The sequence below is a fragment of the Aptenodytes patagonicus genome, chromosome 15, assembly GCF_965638725.1.
Source record: "Aptenodytes patagonicus chromosome 15, bAptPat1.pri.cur, whole genome shotgun sequence".
Lineage (NCBI taxonomy): Eukaryota > Metazoa > Chordata > Aves > Sphenisciformes > Spheniscidae > Aptenodytes > Aptenodytes patagonicus.
In genome coordinates this window covers 12,572,312-12,592,678 of record NC_134963.1, presented here as the reverse complement: position 1 = coordinate 12,592,678, position 20,367 = coordinate 12,572,312, and the positions used below count along the sequence as shown (strand labels likewise).

The 20,367-nt window shown below is 42.4% G+C and overlaps 1 protein-coding gene across 1 annotated transcript in view; it reads right to left on the bottom strand.

Moving 5' to 3' along the window:
* The window catches only part of SPPL3 (signal peptide peptidase like 3), a 66,628-nt gene extending 52,634 nt beyond the window's left edge, over positions 1-13,994 (bottom strand). Inside the window, exon 1 of the mRNA XM_076352880.1 lies at positions 13,691-13,994. Coding sequence (XP_076208995.1) covers positions 13,691-13,713 — 23 coding nt within the window. The 5' untranslated portion in view covers positions 13,714-13,994. The remainder of the gene's footprint in view (positions 1-13,690) is intronic.
* Between the last annotated feature and the right edge of the window lie 6,373 nt (positions 13,995-20,367).

Sequence of the window (20,367 nt, the reverse complement as noted above, 5' to 3'; positions counted from 1 at the left end):
GTAACACAAGAATTAAAATTAAAAAAAAAAAAGAAAAAAAAGGAGAAAAAAAAGCTTAGTTATAAACATGCTGAAAATTTAACTGAGGACCCCCCCCATCATCAAGAAAATGTCCACTTCGCATTGATTTCTAAAAAACATCTTGACATATTATATATCCAAGACACTTTTAGTTACAGAACATCTACTACTCAAAGCAAACTTTGTTTCCAAAATAAGAGCACTATGAAGTTCTATTACTTGGGCATTTTGCAGAGTCACTGTCCTCAGGTGTCCACAACCTTAAGAAAATCTAAATACTTGCTTAATTTTACAGTGTTGAATAGCTTGCATGGAAAAAATGTGGGACATCACTCACCTGATAAGGCACCATACTTTCTAAGAATCATGAATTCACATCATTCCTACAACTATTTTTAAATTATTTCCTTTGTTCCTCTCTCTTGCACAAATTGCCAGCAGAAGAATTAATAAGCCAGAGAAACAGAGGATAAGTTGGATCTCTTCAGATGATTGAGGGCATTATTCAGTGTCCGGAGGGGTCAGGAGATTCTGTTATCTTACTTCAACAAACAGGTCTAAATTTTGAAAGACTATGGCACTGCAGCCTTTCCAAATTAGTCACATAGATCCTATTAATAAATTGCCATGGAGTTCTGGAACCCTGTTCATCCAAAGCTATCCATTTCCTACGCAGTACCAAGATATAGGATATTCAACAGCAAGTTTCCTGATAGCATGGAAAAATTCCATCACAAAAAACTTCCAATAGTTAAACTACAAACAGTAAATTCAAGGCTACTATTAGTAACAAGGGATAACAAATTTTCACACTTTACCATAATGAAAGGAAACTATATTAGTGTTTTCCAGAACTGAAGCAATGTTATTTGAACAAGGTTCCAGACAATTGAGTCTTTAACATAAGAAAACACAGCCTGTCTTCTAGAAATGCAATTCAGCCTCGTCCCAGACACTGTCAGTCATCCAAGTCCAGACATGGCATTCTTCCAAATAAGGTTGTTCAAGATAAATACTCTATACAACCAACAGCTCAACTTCACCTTCCTCCTCTTACAGCGATATTACCTGAGTATTCAACATCCTCTGAAGATCCAGGGCTAAGTTCATCTAATGTGCAACTGAGCCAATGCACATCATCCTGGCCATATTTATCGATATTCAATCATACACAGAATATTATGGTTGTCATAGTGCCAGCAAGCAGTTAAAAAAGGGCAGTGACAAAAGAAGACAGATTAATTATGTGGCAGAAAGAGAGGACTCTCAGGATACGCAGGGAAATTTCTGTACATCTGTTAGCCTGCAATATTCTGCAAGAGAAATCCCAGCGCGAAGGGCAGAGCCCCACACCAACACTGCTGTGCTGAGACTGTCCTTCAGTCCATTCAGGCAAGTGCAGATTTTGCATGGCCATCATGGTCAGACGCTTGCCAAGGTGTCTTAATTGTGTTAACTAAAGTGACTGCTCAGTTTGCTACAAGAGCTAACCAGGCAGCCCTCAGCTGAAAAGCACAAATAATCCAGCACTAGAGATGTGACAAGCTGTATTGCCTCCAAGGACCTAATAACCTACTTCACCTTGCAAATCTTATTGTAAAGCACTGTAAGATAAACATGTAATCATTTTGGCAGCTTTGCTTGGACAGGAAACAACACACTGAGCAAAAAGAATACCTAAATATTTAAGACAATAAATCTTAACAAATCTGTAATCTGACTTCTTATGGGACGCAGAGTCAGGTAACTGACTAAAACAGAAAAGTTCAGACCAGAGTAAGAGAAGTATCTCCATCTGAAGCAACACAGAGAAGAATACACAGAAAAAGTACAGCAGGTTTCCTAACAAGCACACAAAGGAATACCACTACTCAATGCTGTATCTGATCTCATCCAGGAGCCAAAACCAGAAGACGAAGTTGGTCCTCTTCTATGTGTACAGCTTCACTCAAGACACACACATTATACTGGAGAGTCTATCTTGAGTGGCCTAACTCGCTCTCAAAGTATTACCTAAAAACATTCTGTGCATATACCTGTTTAACTTATTTTCCTCATGACCAGCTCCATCCTTTATCATCGGGCTCTCACTCTACCCCTGCTCCTCATCTTTCATGGGCTTCCCAAGGTTGTAATCAAAGCTTCACTCCAGGAGAGCAAGCTGCCCCAGACCACTATAAAGTCTGTGCCCAGTTCTGGACTTTGTAACTGTCAACACATCCAGACCCAGCAGTACAGATATTCTACTGCTAACCTTGTTCTAACTATCTGGACTATAATACTAACTGGAGCCAAGGCCTAATAAAAGAGGTGTTTATTCACATTCATAAGGTTTATTTCTGTAAATGATAGAGCTGATCAAGCAGAGCAGAACTCTGATGGCAGAACACCCTGCAAATCCCACCTCTTTGGTAAGTCACTGCCTCCTCATAAAGGAAATGCAACAATTGAAGCTTCACAGTGGTTCAGAGACCAACAAAGTGCAAGAATACTTGTACTAGAACCATACAACTGGTTTACCTGTGAGATACAGGTGTTTTGGTAACAAGCACTACAGAAAAGCTTAACATGTACATATGCAGGCACTACTGGGAAGAATTAATTAAATTAAATCCTAGAACAGGTCCCAGGAACATACCCTAGCAGAGACCCCAGGATCTCTATCTTTTCCAACAACTAAGTACCATCACTTTGTAGTTTACATAGATTCAAAAATGCAGCTGGACAAACTGATGGAAGAACACTCATCTAAGACCTAACGTACAAAGACACTATGAAGTCCTCTCAGATTTGGAGGATATTGATCTGAATGTTGCATTGCTTCCTAGACAAAATGCATCTCTCCATCCCAGTACAAAAAAAAATTTCTTCTCATTTCTAGGTTTAACTTCCACAGCGATTCCCATCCTTAAGTTACAAATATGCAGAATATCTTGATTCTCTCTAATGTTTTTTTAAGATATCAAAATGTAGTAGGTTCTCAAATCAGAAAAAAGGTTGTTTGTTTTTATCACTAAAGTCAGAAAGAGGACGTTATCTCATCTGTATTGACTCTACTCTCGACTTAAAAAAACAAAACAAAACCACACCTCATACCTTTGACACTTAGGCCAGTATTTTATTGATTATGTGCTTGGAAGTCCAAACTCTTTTTAGCAATGTATTCAGAAGTCAGATCAAAAAATAAAACTAACAACTAATAGTTTAATCAAAGCATTTAACAATCAGGCCTTACAATCAACAAGCCAAAACCTAAGTCAAATTGATCAGTATGACCCTGTCGTACAGAAAGAGCAGCTCTGAGTGCTACTGATGAGTTGACTTACCCGCACAGTACAGTATTATGATATATACTTTATCATGACATGCCAGGGTAGAATTAAACACTATTTTCATAAAAATTCCATAAAAGAATGAGTTAACACCATTAGCACCAAACTATCAATCTTCAGTGACAATGTTGAAAGTACATTCCTGTATGAGTCAAAGCTATAGAGTAGCCAGTCTGTCTCGCCAGAGTAAAGCAGCTTTCATCGTGCTGAGTCTGTATCAAGACAAAATAATGTTGTCAGATGATGGCTGGTGAGATTTTGACACGAACGTGACTATTCACAACTGCACAAAGTGAAGAGAGGGGATTCAGCTGGCATGAAAATACAAAATACAGCCCATCAAAACAGGCACCCTGTTTTTCCTATCTCCAATTAAGAGAGAGGCAAACTCAAAAAAACATCTTGACAGTAACAAATGTGGCCACCTTACAGATAAACACACCACATACATGAGAGATGTTGTCCTGTGATAGACTGCACAGGGCCTGATCTCTGCCTTACAACCTGAGTGCAAGAGAAGCACCGTACATTAATACACTTGAGTGTCAGGCTTAAGGTAGCGGTTTCAGTTCCAGGTGCAAAAAACAGGCAGCAGAAGAACAGATGGAGGCTGTTTTCAACAAACTCTAGCCCAGATATCTAAACCCCTTTGTTTGTGACAACAACAAAAGGTAGGAACATTCTTTAGAGAGGGTGCTTTGGGATTCTTATGAAACTTCTTCCAGTAAAGCACCGTGCAGAGAAGTATTTCTGGTTTATGGCACACTTTTTTCATCTTTTGATTTAGCTTTAAGGTAGCTCTTTTTTATGTTCCACCTGCAAAAACATAAAAAAAAAAAGAGAAAGATAACTAGCTGGAAAACTAACATTGGGGTTGTTGCAAGGCACTTAAGTATGATAAAGAGGTTCTTTCTGTTCTGTACCATCTGTAACTGCTTACAGCTGCATCTGCTTTAGAAGTAGTCAAGTTAGCAGAAAATTAAAAAAAAAAAAGTTCAGCTCTTCACCATTTAGCTTTAAAGTTTCCTTTTTTGAGAGAAAAAAAAAAAGCTCGTTAAACTATTTTCAACGTAAAGCTTAATTAGATTCTACTCTTCATCTTCAAAACCCTACAGAGATCATAATATTCCCCACGAGAGCTTTTAGCCCTTCATGTAACTTCTCAGATCAGCTATTCAAGTGAAGGTATAGGATCAGCCACCTCAAGAAAAGAGTTCACGGAGCAGATAATCTTTCCTCCAGCAAACAGACCATCAATCTGAACTTCTAAAAAGGACCAGAATGACCTCGCACCATCAAACCTAGAAAGCAAGACACAGACATACCTCACCTCACCAGTCTGCAATACAGGCTACAGAAATCCTTATAATCCAGCTCTGTTCACCTCCTGCTATTTCACCAACCTCACCTTTAGCTAACAGTCACCTGGAAAATGGTCTTTCCATTGACTAAATAAGTCAAAGTCATGCTACACCTATTTTATCTTGCCAAATGGGTCTGGCACAGATGATGGTGAGATAAATCACAACTGTGGCCTTGAAAGTGGTAAATTTATACCAGTAAAAATAGTTCTTTGTATAACAACATACCATTCAGCCTTGGTCTCATACAACCAACATATCTGTACCAAAAGCTGGTTGATCCTAATTATAATGATGATTCAGAATCCACTGTTGAATTTCTACCCACTACAAAAGTTTCCAAATAAATTTAAATCAAGTTTTAAATTGGAGCTAGCTATCTAACAGAAGAAGGGATGGCAGATTGCTAAGTGCCACAGACGCCAGAACTAAGAGGCAGCAGAGAGAGCTGTAACTCAGCTGCTGTGTTCACCTCTGTCCTGCTAATCGCACTACTGCAGAGCTCATTTTGTAATGCTCGCTCTTGCCCAAGCTACACTATCTCAAGTGGAGTAAACTAAACTTATTAATCCAAGTAACTACTGACATTAAAATAAACCCTGAGAATATACACTTGCTACTAGCTTAACCTGTGTGGAGAAACCCCCTGCAAAACTATCTGTGCATCACTGCTGTAGAGACAGGTCCACCAAATTTACATGCTGAGACCACTTGATTTTTTGTACCACCTGAAAACTAAGCTGCACCATGAATCCATCTGTACGGTGCTTTTGCTATTCTAGCATGAAGTTGCTATTTGTAGTACTACTGATATAAGAAAATGGTGTAAGTGAAGAGTTCCCAAACTTCTGTGATTCAGTGGAACAGTATCAACTCTTACCATTTCCATTGATCTCTGTAAACTTCTGCCAAACTTTTAAAGCTATTTAAAATTATGTATCACTGGCAAATGTACTAGAAGTTATCTTCTGGCTAGTTATCAGATGAACAAAAGGACTTTTTAAAGATACCTCTGTCCAAAACCAGCAGAGTCCATAGGAATGAATAAGTAAATTTGGGCTTTCGAGACAGAAAGTGGCAAGCAAAAAAGCACTGAGCAAGTAGAACTAATTGATAACACCAGAGGACTGGAGGGGGCTCAGCTTTAAAAGCCAGTAGTTCATACTGCACAGCACATTTTTTTTTCTTTTAGCAGCCGGACTGAAGAATAATCTAGGTTCAGGCCTATTCCTGCAGGTAAGCTTGCCAACTCATGTCTAAAGGTAAGGCTTGTGTGTGTGAACAGAGGGTGGAACCCCCTGGGTCTCCTCCTGCTTCCCCCACACCTCTGTCGTAGAGACGCCTGCAGAAATGCGGCTAAGGTGTAAAATTGGAAGAGAATCATTTCACAGTCTTCAGCTACATACCCATGCTGCATGGGAAAATACTTTCATGGGTCAAAAGCCTATGAACTAGCTACAGGAAGTAAAAGAAGAACATCCAAACCTGACAGACACAGAAGAAAATACTGTTTTCAGAAGGAAGGAGAGAAGAAATGAGAGTCAAACACCATCATTTTCCTTTCAGATTCCACCAGTTAGGGAAAATGCAACCATATATAACTGTAAGATATGATTATATCTCTCCAACTTCTATGTGGGCAACTTCAGTAATAAGGGAGGCATCTTAATCACAAGATTGTGCAATCGAGAATAATTTTCTTAGTGTGTTCTCCTCTACTTCAGGACACCGGCTGTGATGATTTTAAAGAACCTCTGTTCTGACATCCTGAAAAAAAAAAGTCACTCCATCCTTAAACCCTGTCCCCACACAAGCAAAGTATAAGGATAGTCTCATTTAATATATTTATTATTTTGAATACTTGTTGTCGTAGAATATTAAATATGTTCTGGTTTAATTGATTAGTCATCTGTTACAGAATATCTTTCCAAAGAGTCAGCAGAACATTCTTACTTTCTGACACCCCTGTCTGTACCATGCCACTTAATGTGACACAGGTATGGAGGCTATCCAAGGGAATTTGGGACCTGGGGCTTAGACCTGGCCCTAAAAAGAAATACGCAACAGAATCTAATAATGAAGATGACAGCACAACAGCTACACAATTAATCAGTTCCAGGATAATCTCATCATGGTGGTTCTGCTGGACAGAGAGACACTTCAGGTATCATGAGAGCTGAGTTTCTGTAGGGATGGCCCATGAGAGGAGAACCCTGGCCTGGCAGATCAGAGTATTTCAAGCACAGACACCACTTGTAAAAGATGTAGGAGGAAAGATCATCAACGTTAGCATCCTTGGAAGAATTAAAGAGGGAGAAAGGGGATCAGAAAGTGTTGCAACGACACATATGCTCCATTAATCTTATTAAATCATCATTTTTCAAAGTCAGTTTGATTGCCTGGATCCAGTTCAGCTAGCACGCTAGCTTGTGTTTCACTCCACTCAACCCACATAATTGGCTAAATCATTTCAAATTTTAATCTTAATCAGTGACACTAAAGCAATGTAGTGCCAAAAAGAAAATGTGCACAATGATTTTTTTTCTACCAATTTCAGCCCTGGTTCTTCCTGGAAACTTTACTCAGATGTCACCAGAATTAAATTAGACTGTTTGACTAAATGACTTGTGTCAATTATTTGCTTTTAGAGTATATTATAATGCTTAGAGTCATCATAAAATGTCAAAGGGCAATAAAAATGGTGGCACTTATGGCAGACATGTTGATACATCACTTTACCGAAATAATGAAATAAAATAGCTGAGATACTAAAAAAGACCAGAATCCGTTTTGCTCTTCTTCCAAATTTTAGGAAATTGAAATCACTGCATTTTAAAAAGCATGACACGTATTTCTAAGAACTTCTTGTAGGAAGGTTTCGCAAGTAAACATTTCTTGGCATTGTGTTTCAGTGACAAACGATTAATGACAGAGATTTCAGCACCTGAATCTAGTATTCAAAACTGTGGTATTGACCAAAACACATCTAATCTCAGAAGAACTTAATATCTTCAATTAATTTGGCCTGTCTGGTGGTCCCCACTCAATTCCTCAAATTCCAACAGCATCAGGTTGCTTAACTTATACCAAAATCCCAAAGTGCACAAAATAAACAATTAGTTTATTGGCTCGCATCCTTCAATAAAAGAAAGAGATGCTCTCGGGTTCATCAAACCTGACACAAAACACAAGAAAAGGTAGTGATAATGGTAGATCCACATACCTAACAGCTCACTTACCTATGATACAGGAAATCATATTCAGGTTTTCTTCTGTTTCTGGGAATTCAAACTTTCATCTCTTGAAAAGCATCCTGAACTACCCCCACAGACAACAGCCCCTTCAGTCTTCCAAACTACATTTTTATCAAGGCAGGAAGTGGAACCCAGGTCCCTGCCAATCCCAAATTAGTATTTTGATCATTAAGGCAGAAAGGCACGCCTGCTGCCTGGTCCAGCAAATATTTACAGTATTCCATATGAAGTGAAACAGATTTAAAAGGACACACAAAGCTCAACCTCTGAATAACACATAGTTTGGTGATGAGAGCACTCCCCGGGAAGGTGAGAGATGCAAGGTCAGAAACCCTGGGGGATGGAACTGATCTCCTATATCCTGGACGAGTTCTCTAATCACTGGGTAAAAAGCAAGGAACCATTGGCTTCTGCTGCCACAATGTCCTGAAAAGGCTAAAGGCAGAACTGACGGAAATCTTAATTAAAATAAGTACTGCACACCAGCACCAAGAAAACATTGATTTATGTTCTTAATTTTCAAATTTTTCTTAAAGAATCATTAATATATTAATAAATACAGCCTTGACATTGAAGTGGGAAAATTTTTTCCCTTTGCTAATCAGAGTCATTATATATATAGATGTACATTCCAGTAACTGTAAACTTCAACTAATCCCATGCTCTTTGCCTTATTTGTATTTCAGTCCAGTGCTGTAGACAGAGTCCCTGCCTACATGATATACAGTCTGAGAAAGCAAAAGCAAGAGGGAGGATAACAAACAAGTGAAGTGAGACTGGTACTGAAAGACAAACATATTAACTATAAACCTGATAGTCTCAAATGTACTGAGGTTTTAGTCACTTTTCTGATGCCATATACTCATGCACATTCATACAATGACATCCTTGTCCTCAGGAGGCTTCTAACAATTGTTAAAATGGAATGTGGCTGGTAATTTCAGTTCCTGAAAAGTGTAAGATTAAAGGCCAAACTCCATGTTTGTATGCCAAGCTTTCATGAAAGATTTTAGACAGTACATACAACAGAATTTAATCTATATGCTTTGCAATCTGTTGCCTAAAAAGTGCAATACTTTAAAAATTCAGGTGAATGATTTGTTTTGTTTCTGTTGTAAACTGCCTCCCATCCTCAAAACACCTTAATTAGCCAGTTCAGGTCTCTCAACCTAAACTGAGCAAAGCAAATAAAAAATCTTGAATGCAAAAAATTATTTTACTAGTACTTGACAAGTTCTGCCAACAAGCTGTAGCCTCTCTTACTCCCTGCCCTCCCACATACACATCTAATCCAGCCAACTAAGACTTAAAAGCACTGCCTCAGTCTTCTGGAAGAGACTGTATTTTAATTCATGGCAGTACCATGTTAAATGCTTAAATGCAATGAGAGCAAATTCTCAGACCTCTGAATCTAGAAAGACTTTTAACACCAACCGATTTGAATTCTTCCAGGAGCAAAGACAGCATTGTACATTTACACTTATTCCAGAACCCGGTAGCTTTATTGATTACTCTGACATATCATTAGACTTAATTTCCACACCCTTTGCATTACGTAGAGGTTTCTAAATATATCACCATTTCACGCATCAAACATTTGATGGCTAATACAAGAATCATTCCACTGATGAAAACATTTATGAGGGAGTTCAGTTGTTTTTAAGATTAGTGACTCAATACAGCGGCCTCTTTTTTTCTTCTTAGCTTACTCTCCCAGTCTGTCTCCTGATCATTACCCTGACAGGACACGCACACATTGCAATCCGTATTACTCTTATACAACACTCTGGGAAAGGAAAAATTAAAAGTATATTTGGTTTTGGGGTAGAAATCTTCTCCTTCTCTCTTCACATACGAAGGAAGCTGTGAAAATCTTTTGTGCATTCAAAGGGCAAAAAAAGAACAAAGCAATCTCTATTGCCAGACTGGGCAACAGTAAAAAGGGAGGGGTGTTACATCAGGCCTTGAAAAACACTAAACACCTACTAACTGAAAATAAACAAAATACGCATGCTGCTGTGCCCTCTAAATAGGATCCAGCGCAAAAATCTCACCACAAGGTGCTAGGAATTAAGGAAAGACCAAGTATTTCACGAAGCCACAATCTAGGTCCCGCTGCTTCCGTATTCATCTGTTGTAATGTTTCCAACAGCTTGGTGCCTGAAGATAAAATTTACTAACCTCTTACTCACACACGTATACACTGGTGATCAGCAAACAGCTCTTCCCATATTTATTCCCTCCTTTGTTGCAGCAGGAACTTTTGTCACTACCCAGTCCCATTTCCTTGCTGGAGTACAGACGGGAAGCAAAGGGAAAACGGGTATTCCACAACGTCTTTCCTCTCCCAATCCATTCCACTTGCAGAAAATTAATTTCAGCTCTCATTTAATCTAGAAAATCACGAGCAACCTTGCGATGCAGCAGTCATGCTCCTCTGTGGCTTGCAGATTTGAGTAACAGCAGTATAATACATAGCTCTCATAACTTCCTTCCAGGTACTTGACAAAGAAAGTTTCTCTACTCACTGCTGACAAGCATTTTATTCAAACACCCTTTTTTAAAAAAAGTGCATATCCTTTGAAAGAGTATTTCCATCTGGCACTTATCCAACATTTCATATTAAAATTAGTTTTTCCAGGATGACAGTATTCTGTTTCACCAGCAAAATTCTCAGCAGATCCTCCTTTCAGGGATAACACACATATCTGAAATACTGGGTCAGCAAGACTATTTAAGACATTAAAAAAGAGCTAAATAAAAGTACAGATGGTTATAGGTGTGGGCATTACTGAAGAAAAAAAGGAGAAGAGGTTGTTGCAAGAAATAACTCACAAGAACAGTGACAAAAGACAACTTATGTATTTAAAATTATGAAAGGGATGGGGAAAAAGCATAAGTACTGCCTTCTTATAATATCTTAATAAAAGAAAGTAATTGCAATCAATTTCATTTGGTAATTAAAAGAAAAATATAAACCAACCTTAAAATCTCAGATTTATATTTTCAAAACAATAAATATAGCAAAATGAGAATTAGTTCTCATCTTTTCAAAATAACAGCATTAACAGAGATGTCAATCACTGAAAAAGCCCTATTTTGCGTGTTTGACAATGCTAATGTCCAGTAATCACAGCTTGCAAGTACATTTTTACAAGGTATTTCTAACACATCTGAGACAATTTAATTAAAAAAAAAAAATCGAACCCAAAATAAACCCTTGTCATATCTTATGAAGCTACAGTGATTCTATGATGCATGTTGATAGTTATGCACAAAAAGAGGCATAATCAAGCCTTACACTCCTGACAAAAGGGAAGCACTACTAGGGCCAGGAACCAATTTACATCTATACAAAGAGAGGTTTGTGAAAGGATTTTTCTTAATGTCAAATTAATGTATCTTCAGATGTCAAATAAGGTATCTGCACAGCAGCTAGACAGTACACCAAGGAACACAGAGAGCACTCGTTCTGAGAAAGCCTTTGCAACACAGAAAAAGGACCGGGTCCGGCAAACCGACAGGATGCGACCTGCCAACTTCAAAACTGTACAACAGCACTAATTACTGGACACAATTCTGTGCAATTCTTTTACAGAAGTACTGGTTTCCTCAGTTGACAACATGCGCCTTTTTCCTAAAAGCACTAAAGCACTAGCCAATTTTATGCTGAGCTGCATTACCATAATTAAAAATAAACAAACGCAAGATTGTTGCTAGAAGCGTAAGTAATTAAACATGCATTCACAGAGGAGAGTGCACAAGTTATAGACCAGGACTCCTTAGTCTGAAACTGGATTTTTGCTCTTTCCATAGCTCCCAGACAATGCTGATCATGGATCAAAATGCAAAATGACAGAAACCTCAAAAACATGAGGACACATTAGTGAATACAGACACAAAATCACAGTGTTTTGAGACGTAAGCCTTATATCCTTGTTCTGTTACAACCTCAATACTGTAAGAAAGAACTACCATTCCTGTGATCCACCCAGCAAGCAGTGAAGAACAACTTAAATCCCAACTTCACTCCCCTAAAATACGCAACCTAAAGAAGAGTTAATCTTCCTCCCAGCCTCTGTTAAAAACCCTCCCTTCAGAATACTACTGTGGCAAAGACACTCATTCAAAAAAGCAAGGGAGTTAAAGATCAAAATAATGTACAACTGACATTTTGTTTCATTTAGTTTTTTAAAGAAAGCTGACAAATCCCGGAGCAGTTTACGAATTTATAATTTCGTTCTGCAATTAAAACACACTAAGACAATAGTTCACTAGACACATCTAATTGAACTACATTAAACTGTCTAAATCTGTACCAACATTCACTTACTGTAACAATACATAGTTAATCCTTTAAGTCAAACAAGTCATCTTTTCGCTGCTGTTTTAAAGCAGAGCAGACCACTGCCTGAACTGAGCTCATGAAACAAAATAAGAACGTCTAAAAAGCAAAAGACCAATGCATATATGGTTCTTGACAGAGAAGTGACAGAAGATAGGAGAAGAGGCTGCCAAAGTCTCAACATGTGGCAGACCAGAAATCCCCATTGGGTTCCAAGTTTTGAAAAAGTAATGGGAAGGATTTCCGGAACCATTCAGAATAGGAATACTCCTTGCATATTCAATCCCTTCTCCACATTCAGCACACACCAAGGTCAAAAGCTGAGATTTAACTCCTTTTTTAATGAGGATATCATACCTTTTTTCCAAAAAAATCTAAACAACAACTCTGGATGATATCACTGGCATGGATTTAAAACGCAGTAAGAGTATCACAATTAAATTGCTGCAGTGGCCAGGTCAACAGAGCTGATGCACAGGTAAATTCTTTGAGGTGTTTTGGTTGTGATCCATGACAATACAAAAAAACAGAATTATATGAAGAAACCGAACTCTGTCCCTTAGATCCACTGCCAGCTAGGCCCGAGACAGTTTCAGGACACAGAAAAAAATGCCCTCTGCTTTCATTTGCTATACTTGATGTCTTCCCACAGGAACTGGTCTCTTCCTCCTCATTCTATTTCCTGTATACAGAACAACCCTATTGTCACTAGGTGAAAACACACACACATGCCCCTGACTCGCCAGCCAGCCTATACCGACATAAATCTCCCTTTAGACAGAGAGATTACCTGCTGCCTCACAAACCTGAGAGCAGGTACTGTCCCTACTCCCGGCCCAGAGGATCGCTGTGTACCAGCTCTAGGCATGCAGAGACCCAGCTCACCTAAGGAGGCCTCCGGGACAGAGAAGGATGACAGCCACACTAATACTCACAGCGATCCTCTCCCACTCCCCGGCTGTCAGCGGGGGGGATCCTCACAGCCCAACCACCCCATCCCCTCGCCGGCACGTCGTCCCCCCTCCCTTCCCCCTAATCCCTCCTCCTCAGCCGCGCTTAAACCTCAGGCCACAGTCCCTCCGCCGGCAGCTCCCTTTATGCCCCAGCCCCCACCGCAGACCGCAGCCGGCAGTCCCGCGGCGAGAGGCGAGGCGCGGCGCCGGCTGCCCGCGCACCCCCCCCCCACCTGCGCCCCCCGTCCCCGCTCGAGACCCCATCCCCGCGGCGGGGACCCGCTCGTCCCCGGGCCGGCCGGAAGGAGGCCGGGCCGGAACACCCCCTGCGGCCGGCCCGGCCCGGCCCGGCCCTCGCCGGAGCCGCTCCCCCCCCCGCCCGCGGCCCGCAGCGCCGGCGCCCGGCCTCAGCCCCGCGGCTCACCAGGAGTAGGTCTGCTCCGCCATGGCTGCGGCTGGGCGGCCGGCCGGCTGGGCTGTGCGGGGCGGCCAGGCCCCGGGCTCCTCCTCCGCCTCCTCCTCCGCCTCCTCCTCCGCCTCGCAGGCTCCGGGGCTCAGTGGCGGCCCCGCTGCGGCTCCCGGCCCAACATGGCGGCGGCTGTGAGGAGGGAGGGGAGCGAAGGGGGGGTCCCCGCCCGGGCGGGGAGGGGATGGCGGAGAGGGCGATGGTGGTGGCGGGGAGGGCGGAGGCTCAGCAGCCGCGACGCAGGGCCGCGCTAGGGCGCCGACGGCGGCTGGGCCTCATGGCCGGCGAGGCGGCGGCGGCGAGGGGCGGGGCGGGGGCGGGGAGGCGGCGGGCACCGGGCGGCCAGGGCAGGCCGCGCCGCGTCCCCGCGCTCGCGCACGGCGGGGGCGGGGCCGGGCCGGGGGCGGGGCCGGGCGGCGCGCGGGGTCACGTGCCCACAACACGCTCACGTGCCGCCGGCGCCGGCCGCGCGCAGGCGCTGTGGGCGAAGGAGGAGGAGGCGGCGGGGTGCTGGTTGTCGGGCCCGGCCGCGCCTCGCGCCGCTGCTCAGGCTCGGCCCCGCGGGCGGGCGGGCGGGCGAGCTCGCCGTGGCCGCGGCCGCCCCGCGCCGGGAGCCCCGCTGCTCCCCGCGTCGCGGTGTGGCCGGCGCCCGGCGTCTGGAGGGGGGAGCGGCCGGGAGAGCCGGAGCTTTCTCCGCCAGAAAAGCCGAGCGCGAGTTGCGGGTGGGTTTTGAGGCCGGGGGAGCTTCTCCGAGCTTCAGGCGGGGAAGCGTGACTCCCGAAGCGGCGTTTCCTTTCCCGCAGGCGGCAGCCGGGGGAGCAGCGCCCCCCAACCCACCCGCGCCGGGGCAGCGCTGGGAGCGGGGCCGGGGGTCAGGGGCCGGGCTTTTGTTTAACACACACACACACACGCACGCACACACACACACGCACGCACACACACACACACACACACACACACACCCCCCCCCCCCCCACCCACCCCCCCACCCCCCCCCCCGCTTCTGCGGGCAGATCCCGAGGTGGAAAAGCAAAGCGGGGGCAGAGCGCTGCGAGCACAGGCTGCCCCGGGCTTGTGAGGTGCCGAGGGAGGGCGAGCGGGGCTCGCTGGGCTGTGTCCCGAACGGCCGGGAGAGCCACTGCGGCCTGGGTGTAGGCTGCGCTCCGGGGTGCCCCTGCTGGGCTGGGAAACCGGCTGCTCTTGCCGCTCTTCTGGCACGCCCGCCGCCTGCCTGCCGTCCCGCAGGGGTGCGTGACTCCCTCAGAACGGCTTTGCGTTGCTGTTGTGGTGGGTTTTTCTTCTGAAGGAGGGTTAGGTGGTAAACGCAAAGTTCAGGTAAGACAATTCATAAATTCGAGTGTTTAAATTCACAGTGTGTTTCTGGAGATTGCTGTATCTCTGAATTTGTTATCTTTTAAACAAAGCAAGTAAAATAAATGGGATCAATTCTCAAAATACTTTTTTTAAGGAAGGAAAATAACATTCAAGATACTTTGACCAAATAAAAATCATTTGCTTCACGTTATCACCAGCCCTGTGTTAAAACCGTGCAAGCCCCAGGCAGAGGAACTGGCAGCCGGTGTTGCCGGTCTCGTCTCTCTCCTCCCTGGTTTCTTTGGTGCTGCTGCCAAATCTTCAGTCCTTGATTATGTTTCTGCCAAATGCAGAACTGGTGTCTTGTCTTAGGTTTGCTTACTTGAGTAATCCTTACCTCCTGTTACTTCACTTGCAGCAATTTGTGCGAGTGCGGCTTTGTGCAGTGCGGAGCAGAGCAATTGTTCCAGTCCAGCTGGGCAGCCTCATTCATTGTTCCTTTTAGTGTGGGAGGGAGAAGAGCCAGTTTTAACTTACAGCTGGAGGTGATGTAATTGCATTAAATATAAATAGAAGAACAATGCCCGGGTCTGGTAAAAGTAGGTATTTGTTAAAAAAAAAAAAAAAAAAGTATGGAGAAATTCTATGCCTTAATATAACAACTTTGCTAAAATCTTCAAAAAATTAATGTGACATGGGGACATTCTCATTGCATCTACAGAGATGCCAGATGCCTCTAAAATGGCATTTGGAGCCCACTCTAGTTAATTTCTATTAGTGGATTGAATAAATGATTTCCATTTTGTCCATCTCGTTTATTCTCTTAAACGGAAAAAAACTTAGGCTGGTGTGTAGTCATGACACAGGATAAAAAGTAAGGAACTGTTTGTTTCTTCTCAGTTCTGTTACCAGTTGTCTGTGTAATCTTGGGTGGCTCACTTCATCTCTGCTAGCTCAGTTCCTTCATCAATAAAGAGGAAACTGCAACACGTTCCAGCCACCTGAAGTTTTGGGACACTGCAGAAGGAAGATGGTGCATACGCAACGCAGACTTACTTGGTCTCAGGGGAGGGAACGCCTGGGATTCTTGTGCTTCACTTAAACAGTGCTTTTAGTAAGATGGTGCTGGACTTTGAAGGCTTCTTCCCCCCCATATGCCTGTATCTTTATGCATTGAAAACAAGTGATTTGGGTTGTTGTCACACCTCAGCATCCAAATCCTCTGTGCTTTTCACAGCCCTTTGGCCTCGTGGACAGAAATAACCTTAGAGCTCCTGACACCATCAGCACTCCTCCCACTTGCCAAAATCTGCTTGAGGATTGGATTTGTCAACTATGAGGTGGAAATACTCAAAGTACCGTGACTGACTAGCTTACTGGGATCCCTGCTGGGGTCAGTCGTGGCAGGTAGGTGTGCTGGAAGGATTAGATGGCGAGTAATGCTAACATTTCCTCTCATCCAGCTCAGGCTGGGCTACCTTGGAAAAACTTTCTCCCCTATTTGACCGTATAGCTCTTTGCCCTCCAACTCACACCCCATACACAGTACTTGTGCCCATCTCAGTAGGTATAGAAAGCTTTGGTGGATATGATGCAAGGAGAGGAGTGAGTCATGCTCAAAATCTTGAGCTGTGGGGTACACAGCCTAGTCGATCAGTTTTGGTGGAAATTCTGGTGTTCCCACATACACACGTCCCCTGTTAAAAAAATGCTCTCGGTAGGACTTGCACAATGGAGAAATTCCCTGCCTTTATTCTCCCTCAGCACAGCAGAAAAATCTACAGTAACAATTAGAAAACGGACAAATAACTTGGAATCCTCACTCTGCTGTGGTGCAACCCCAGTGTCTCTTGGATGCCTGTTTATGCTACCCTTTTCACCGATTGTAACAGTAAACGCAAGAGGGAAAAAAAAGAACGTCTCCATCTTTTTGAATCAATGCAGGGAAAGATAAATCAGTGTTTCAGCCTTGTCTTGGTACTAAAGAGCCTTTCTTAATTTTTTTCCCTTGAGAATAGGATGTAAAACTGATAATGGTATCTATGAAACAATACCCCTGCTTTGTGTCCTTATTGAAATAGCTTCCAATTTCTCAGACTTGCAAAATTTCCAGCACATTAATTTGGCACAAATGATTTATAGTTGATGAGCAATTAAGGTATAATTTTTTTCAGCATTTCAGGCTTTGTGACTAGACTACTAAATGATTTTGCAAGCTTACTCTATCATTACAGGATAGTGGTGGGATGAATTCACAGGAGAAATTTATTCCTCCTTGCAGACCCAGCATCTGCTCCTACTGCAAACTGGAGCACTGCTTGCATTCCCCAGATAATTGTGTATAGTCTTTCTTGAAATTCTCTGAATTTCAGTGACAGTTCAGTGACAGTTTACTCTGACATTACAAAGTCCTTCCAAAATACCTGTTCTGTCTGGAACCTTTGATGTAGATTGATGCATTACTTAGACCTGTCAAGGTATTTCAAAACTAAGGGCAAACAAAAATTAGGTGGTGGGTTTTTTTTCTTTTTATGTTTGGAAGGGTAGCTCCCAGAGGCAAGTTGGTGGAGAAAAATCAGATGAAAGTACCGGCTACAAATCCTCACCTCCAAATTGCTTAAATGTCATTAGATGACATTTAGCTAACCATGTCTTGATTCTGCTATAATGGAGGTGGAAAGAAAACCAGAGTAGCTTCACGTAGACACTTCACCTTTCAGGAAAGGACATGACAGGTATAGTTCTCAACCCTGCTTGGTTTTGGGAGGAACAAATAGCACAGAAATAAGCAGAAAGGAAAGGCAAAAAAAACCCCAAACAAACCAAGAGATCCAGTTTTGATAGTATAGCTCAGAGCTATGCCAGGCTATTCTGCTTGTAAGATCCTTGTGGGATTCCCCTCGATAAAAATAATTAAAATGTGCACTGACCAGTACATGACACGATTCTCTTCACTACCACCTAGTGGGAAACTCCTTCATTAACTGAATTCCAGAGCTGCTCCTGCTCTCCAATCTCATCCTCACCCTGATGGTAGAAACAGTGAGGAAGTGAAGGGGGAACAGACGGATGACTGGGAAGAAGGACACTGTCCTGTTTCCCCATATAGGAAGAGGAATGGAGGGGAGAGAGGCAGCCTGTAATTTAAACCCATTATGCCCTATGGCATTATCACACCATCCAGGCCAGTTCTTAATGGTTGTTACACCTTAGCCTCAGTTTAACCGAGACTCCCAAAGCTTAACAAACATTGTCTTTGGAGATAAAGAGTAAAACATTTGTTCTTCTGGATGCAACTGAATCCTGCAAACAGCGGTAAGGAAAAACTCGGGAAGTTACTCCAGTGTCTCAGTCAAAAGGTATCCTTGCCCCCTTCTTGGCTCTGAAAGTTTAGGTTGTTCTGCTTCTGATTGCACTACTGAAAGTACGGAAGGAGGCACCAACTTCTCTGTAAAATCACATTTTTGATTATAATCACGTATTTCCAACAAAGACTACTAAATTAAAATGTAAATGGGTATACATTTGGCACGTTAAAACCATGTATTCAAGTGAGTCCTTTCCCACTGAGATACTCGGGGTTTGCGCAAATAGGTGAAATCCAACCCTACGAAAACAACATATAAATGACAATTATCTCAGATTTTTCACACTCCTGTGTGCCATTTGGGGCTAAGCTCCCAATGCACAAATAATAATCAGTTTTGGTACTTGCATAGCTTTCTTTTCCCCAACAACAGAAATAAGGGTGAACATTATAATGATAGCTCTCACATTGCAAGGAGGGGATGATGTTAATGTCATTCGGGCCAGTAAAGCATTTAGCAGTCTCAGCAGGAAGAACAGTAAAATGGTAAAGAATTATTAAAAGAACCATTTCTCTGTTTCTTTTGCCAATGGCAATTTTACCACCGTATTCAAGGAACTATGCAGGCTCCCTCTGCTAGCACTTTTATCATAAATATATTTAGGTTTTTTTCCTTCTCTGTATGCTCCTTGAAGCCACATTACATTGGCTTTATCCCAGCAAATTGCTGTATTTTTCATGTACACCTAATAATGGTTATAATTCATGAAATGAAAACAAAGGTAATAACGGTGTTGATACAAGAAGTCAGGCTTTGGGAGTCTATTCTGCCTTCCATTCTGTTCACAGGACTCTGCTGCCCGTTACTTTGGTTTTGCCCTAGTGTAATAAGTAGAATACAGACCAGTAAGCCTAAAATAAGAATGATGATCCTACTGTACACCCATTTATACTTTCTTGCAGTCATTCTCAGTGTTAAGTAATCCACTTAATTAGTAATTCAACTACTTTATTACATGTAGGGGAGAAGGATTACGTTGGAACAGTTAATCAAGACAGACTATTATTTACCAATAAAATAGAATTCCATTAGAGGAACCCAAGACATCCTTGCCTGGAAGGATATTGGAGAATGACAGGAACCCAGTTTTATGGGATAGCTGTCACACAGTGTTGTCAGACTGTCTACTACTTCAGGAGAAAAGAAGAAAATCATTAAAAAAAACGCATAGAAGTATTTAAGTGTACATAGGACAATGCAAAGTAGTTGAACATGTTTAAATAATCTTTATTAAATTTACCATTAAAAAATAGAAATCAGACTTCTTGTGATTACTAATTGATATATTTCTCCAATCTGCATCCAAACTGATTTGTTAATGTAACATTGTTCCTGAGCCTGCTATTAAGCTGACCAGTTTAATGTTGTAAAGCTGCTTACATCTTGTCAGTGAAGCACTGAATTTGAGGGGTCTCAACCACCGTATTAGTTACACCTAAGGAAAAACAAGCAATTCTGCAGGAAAAAAAAAATACAAAAACAGATACTGCAAACATGAGAAAAACAAGCAGGTATCACTTGGTGTCTTCAAACTTCAAAAGTTTCCCCTATCACAATTACCAAGATCGTATTAGTCAGGGTGACTTGAGAATCAAGTCACAGCCCAGCAAATTGTTGCAATTAAGGAAATAATCATATACTAAGCCCTGGTAATAGATGAAAATGACTATAGCAAAACCAAGACCTTTTCTTTCAAATATTCATCCTCAAGGCAAAATCCATGAGTACGGTCCAGTTACAGGAGAATGTTGTCTGGATTATGGCACTCTACAATTCAGCTCTTGCTCTACTACTAGAACTGTAATCTAGCTGGTTAATCCTCGCAGCTTCCACCCTTGACCTCTGCTATTCTTACCTCACATCTGCATATTGTGGCACTTGTAATAATCTGAGAAAGATGATATTGCAATCCTTAGTGCCAGGGTATAAAATAGGCGTGCTGGCTAATTCGCA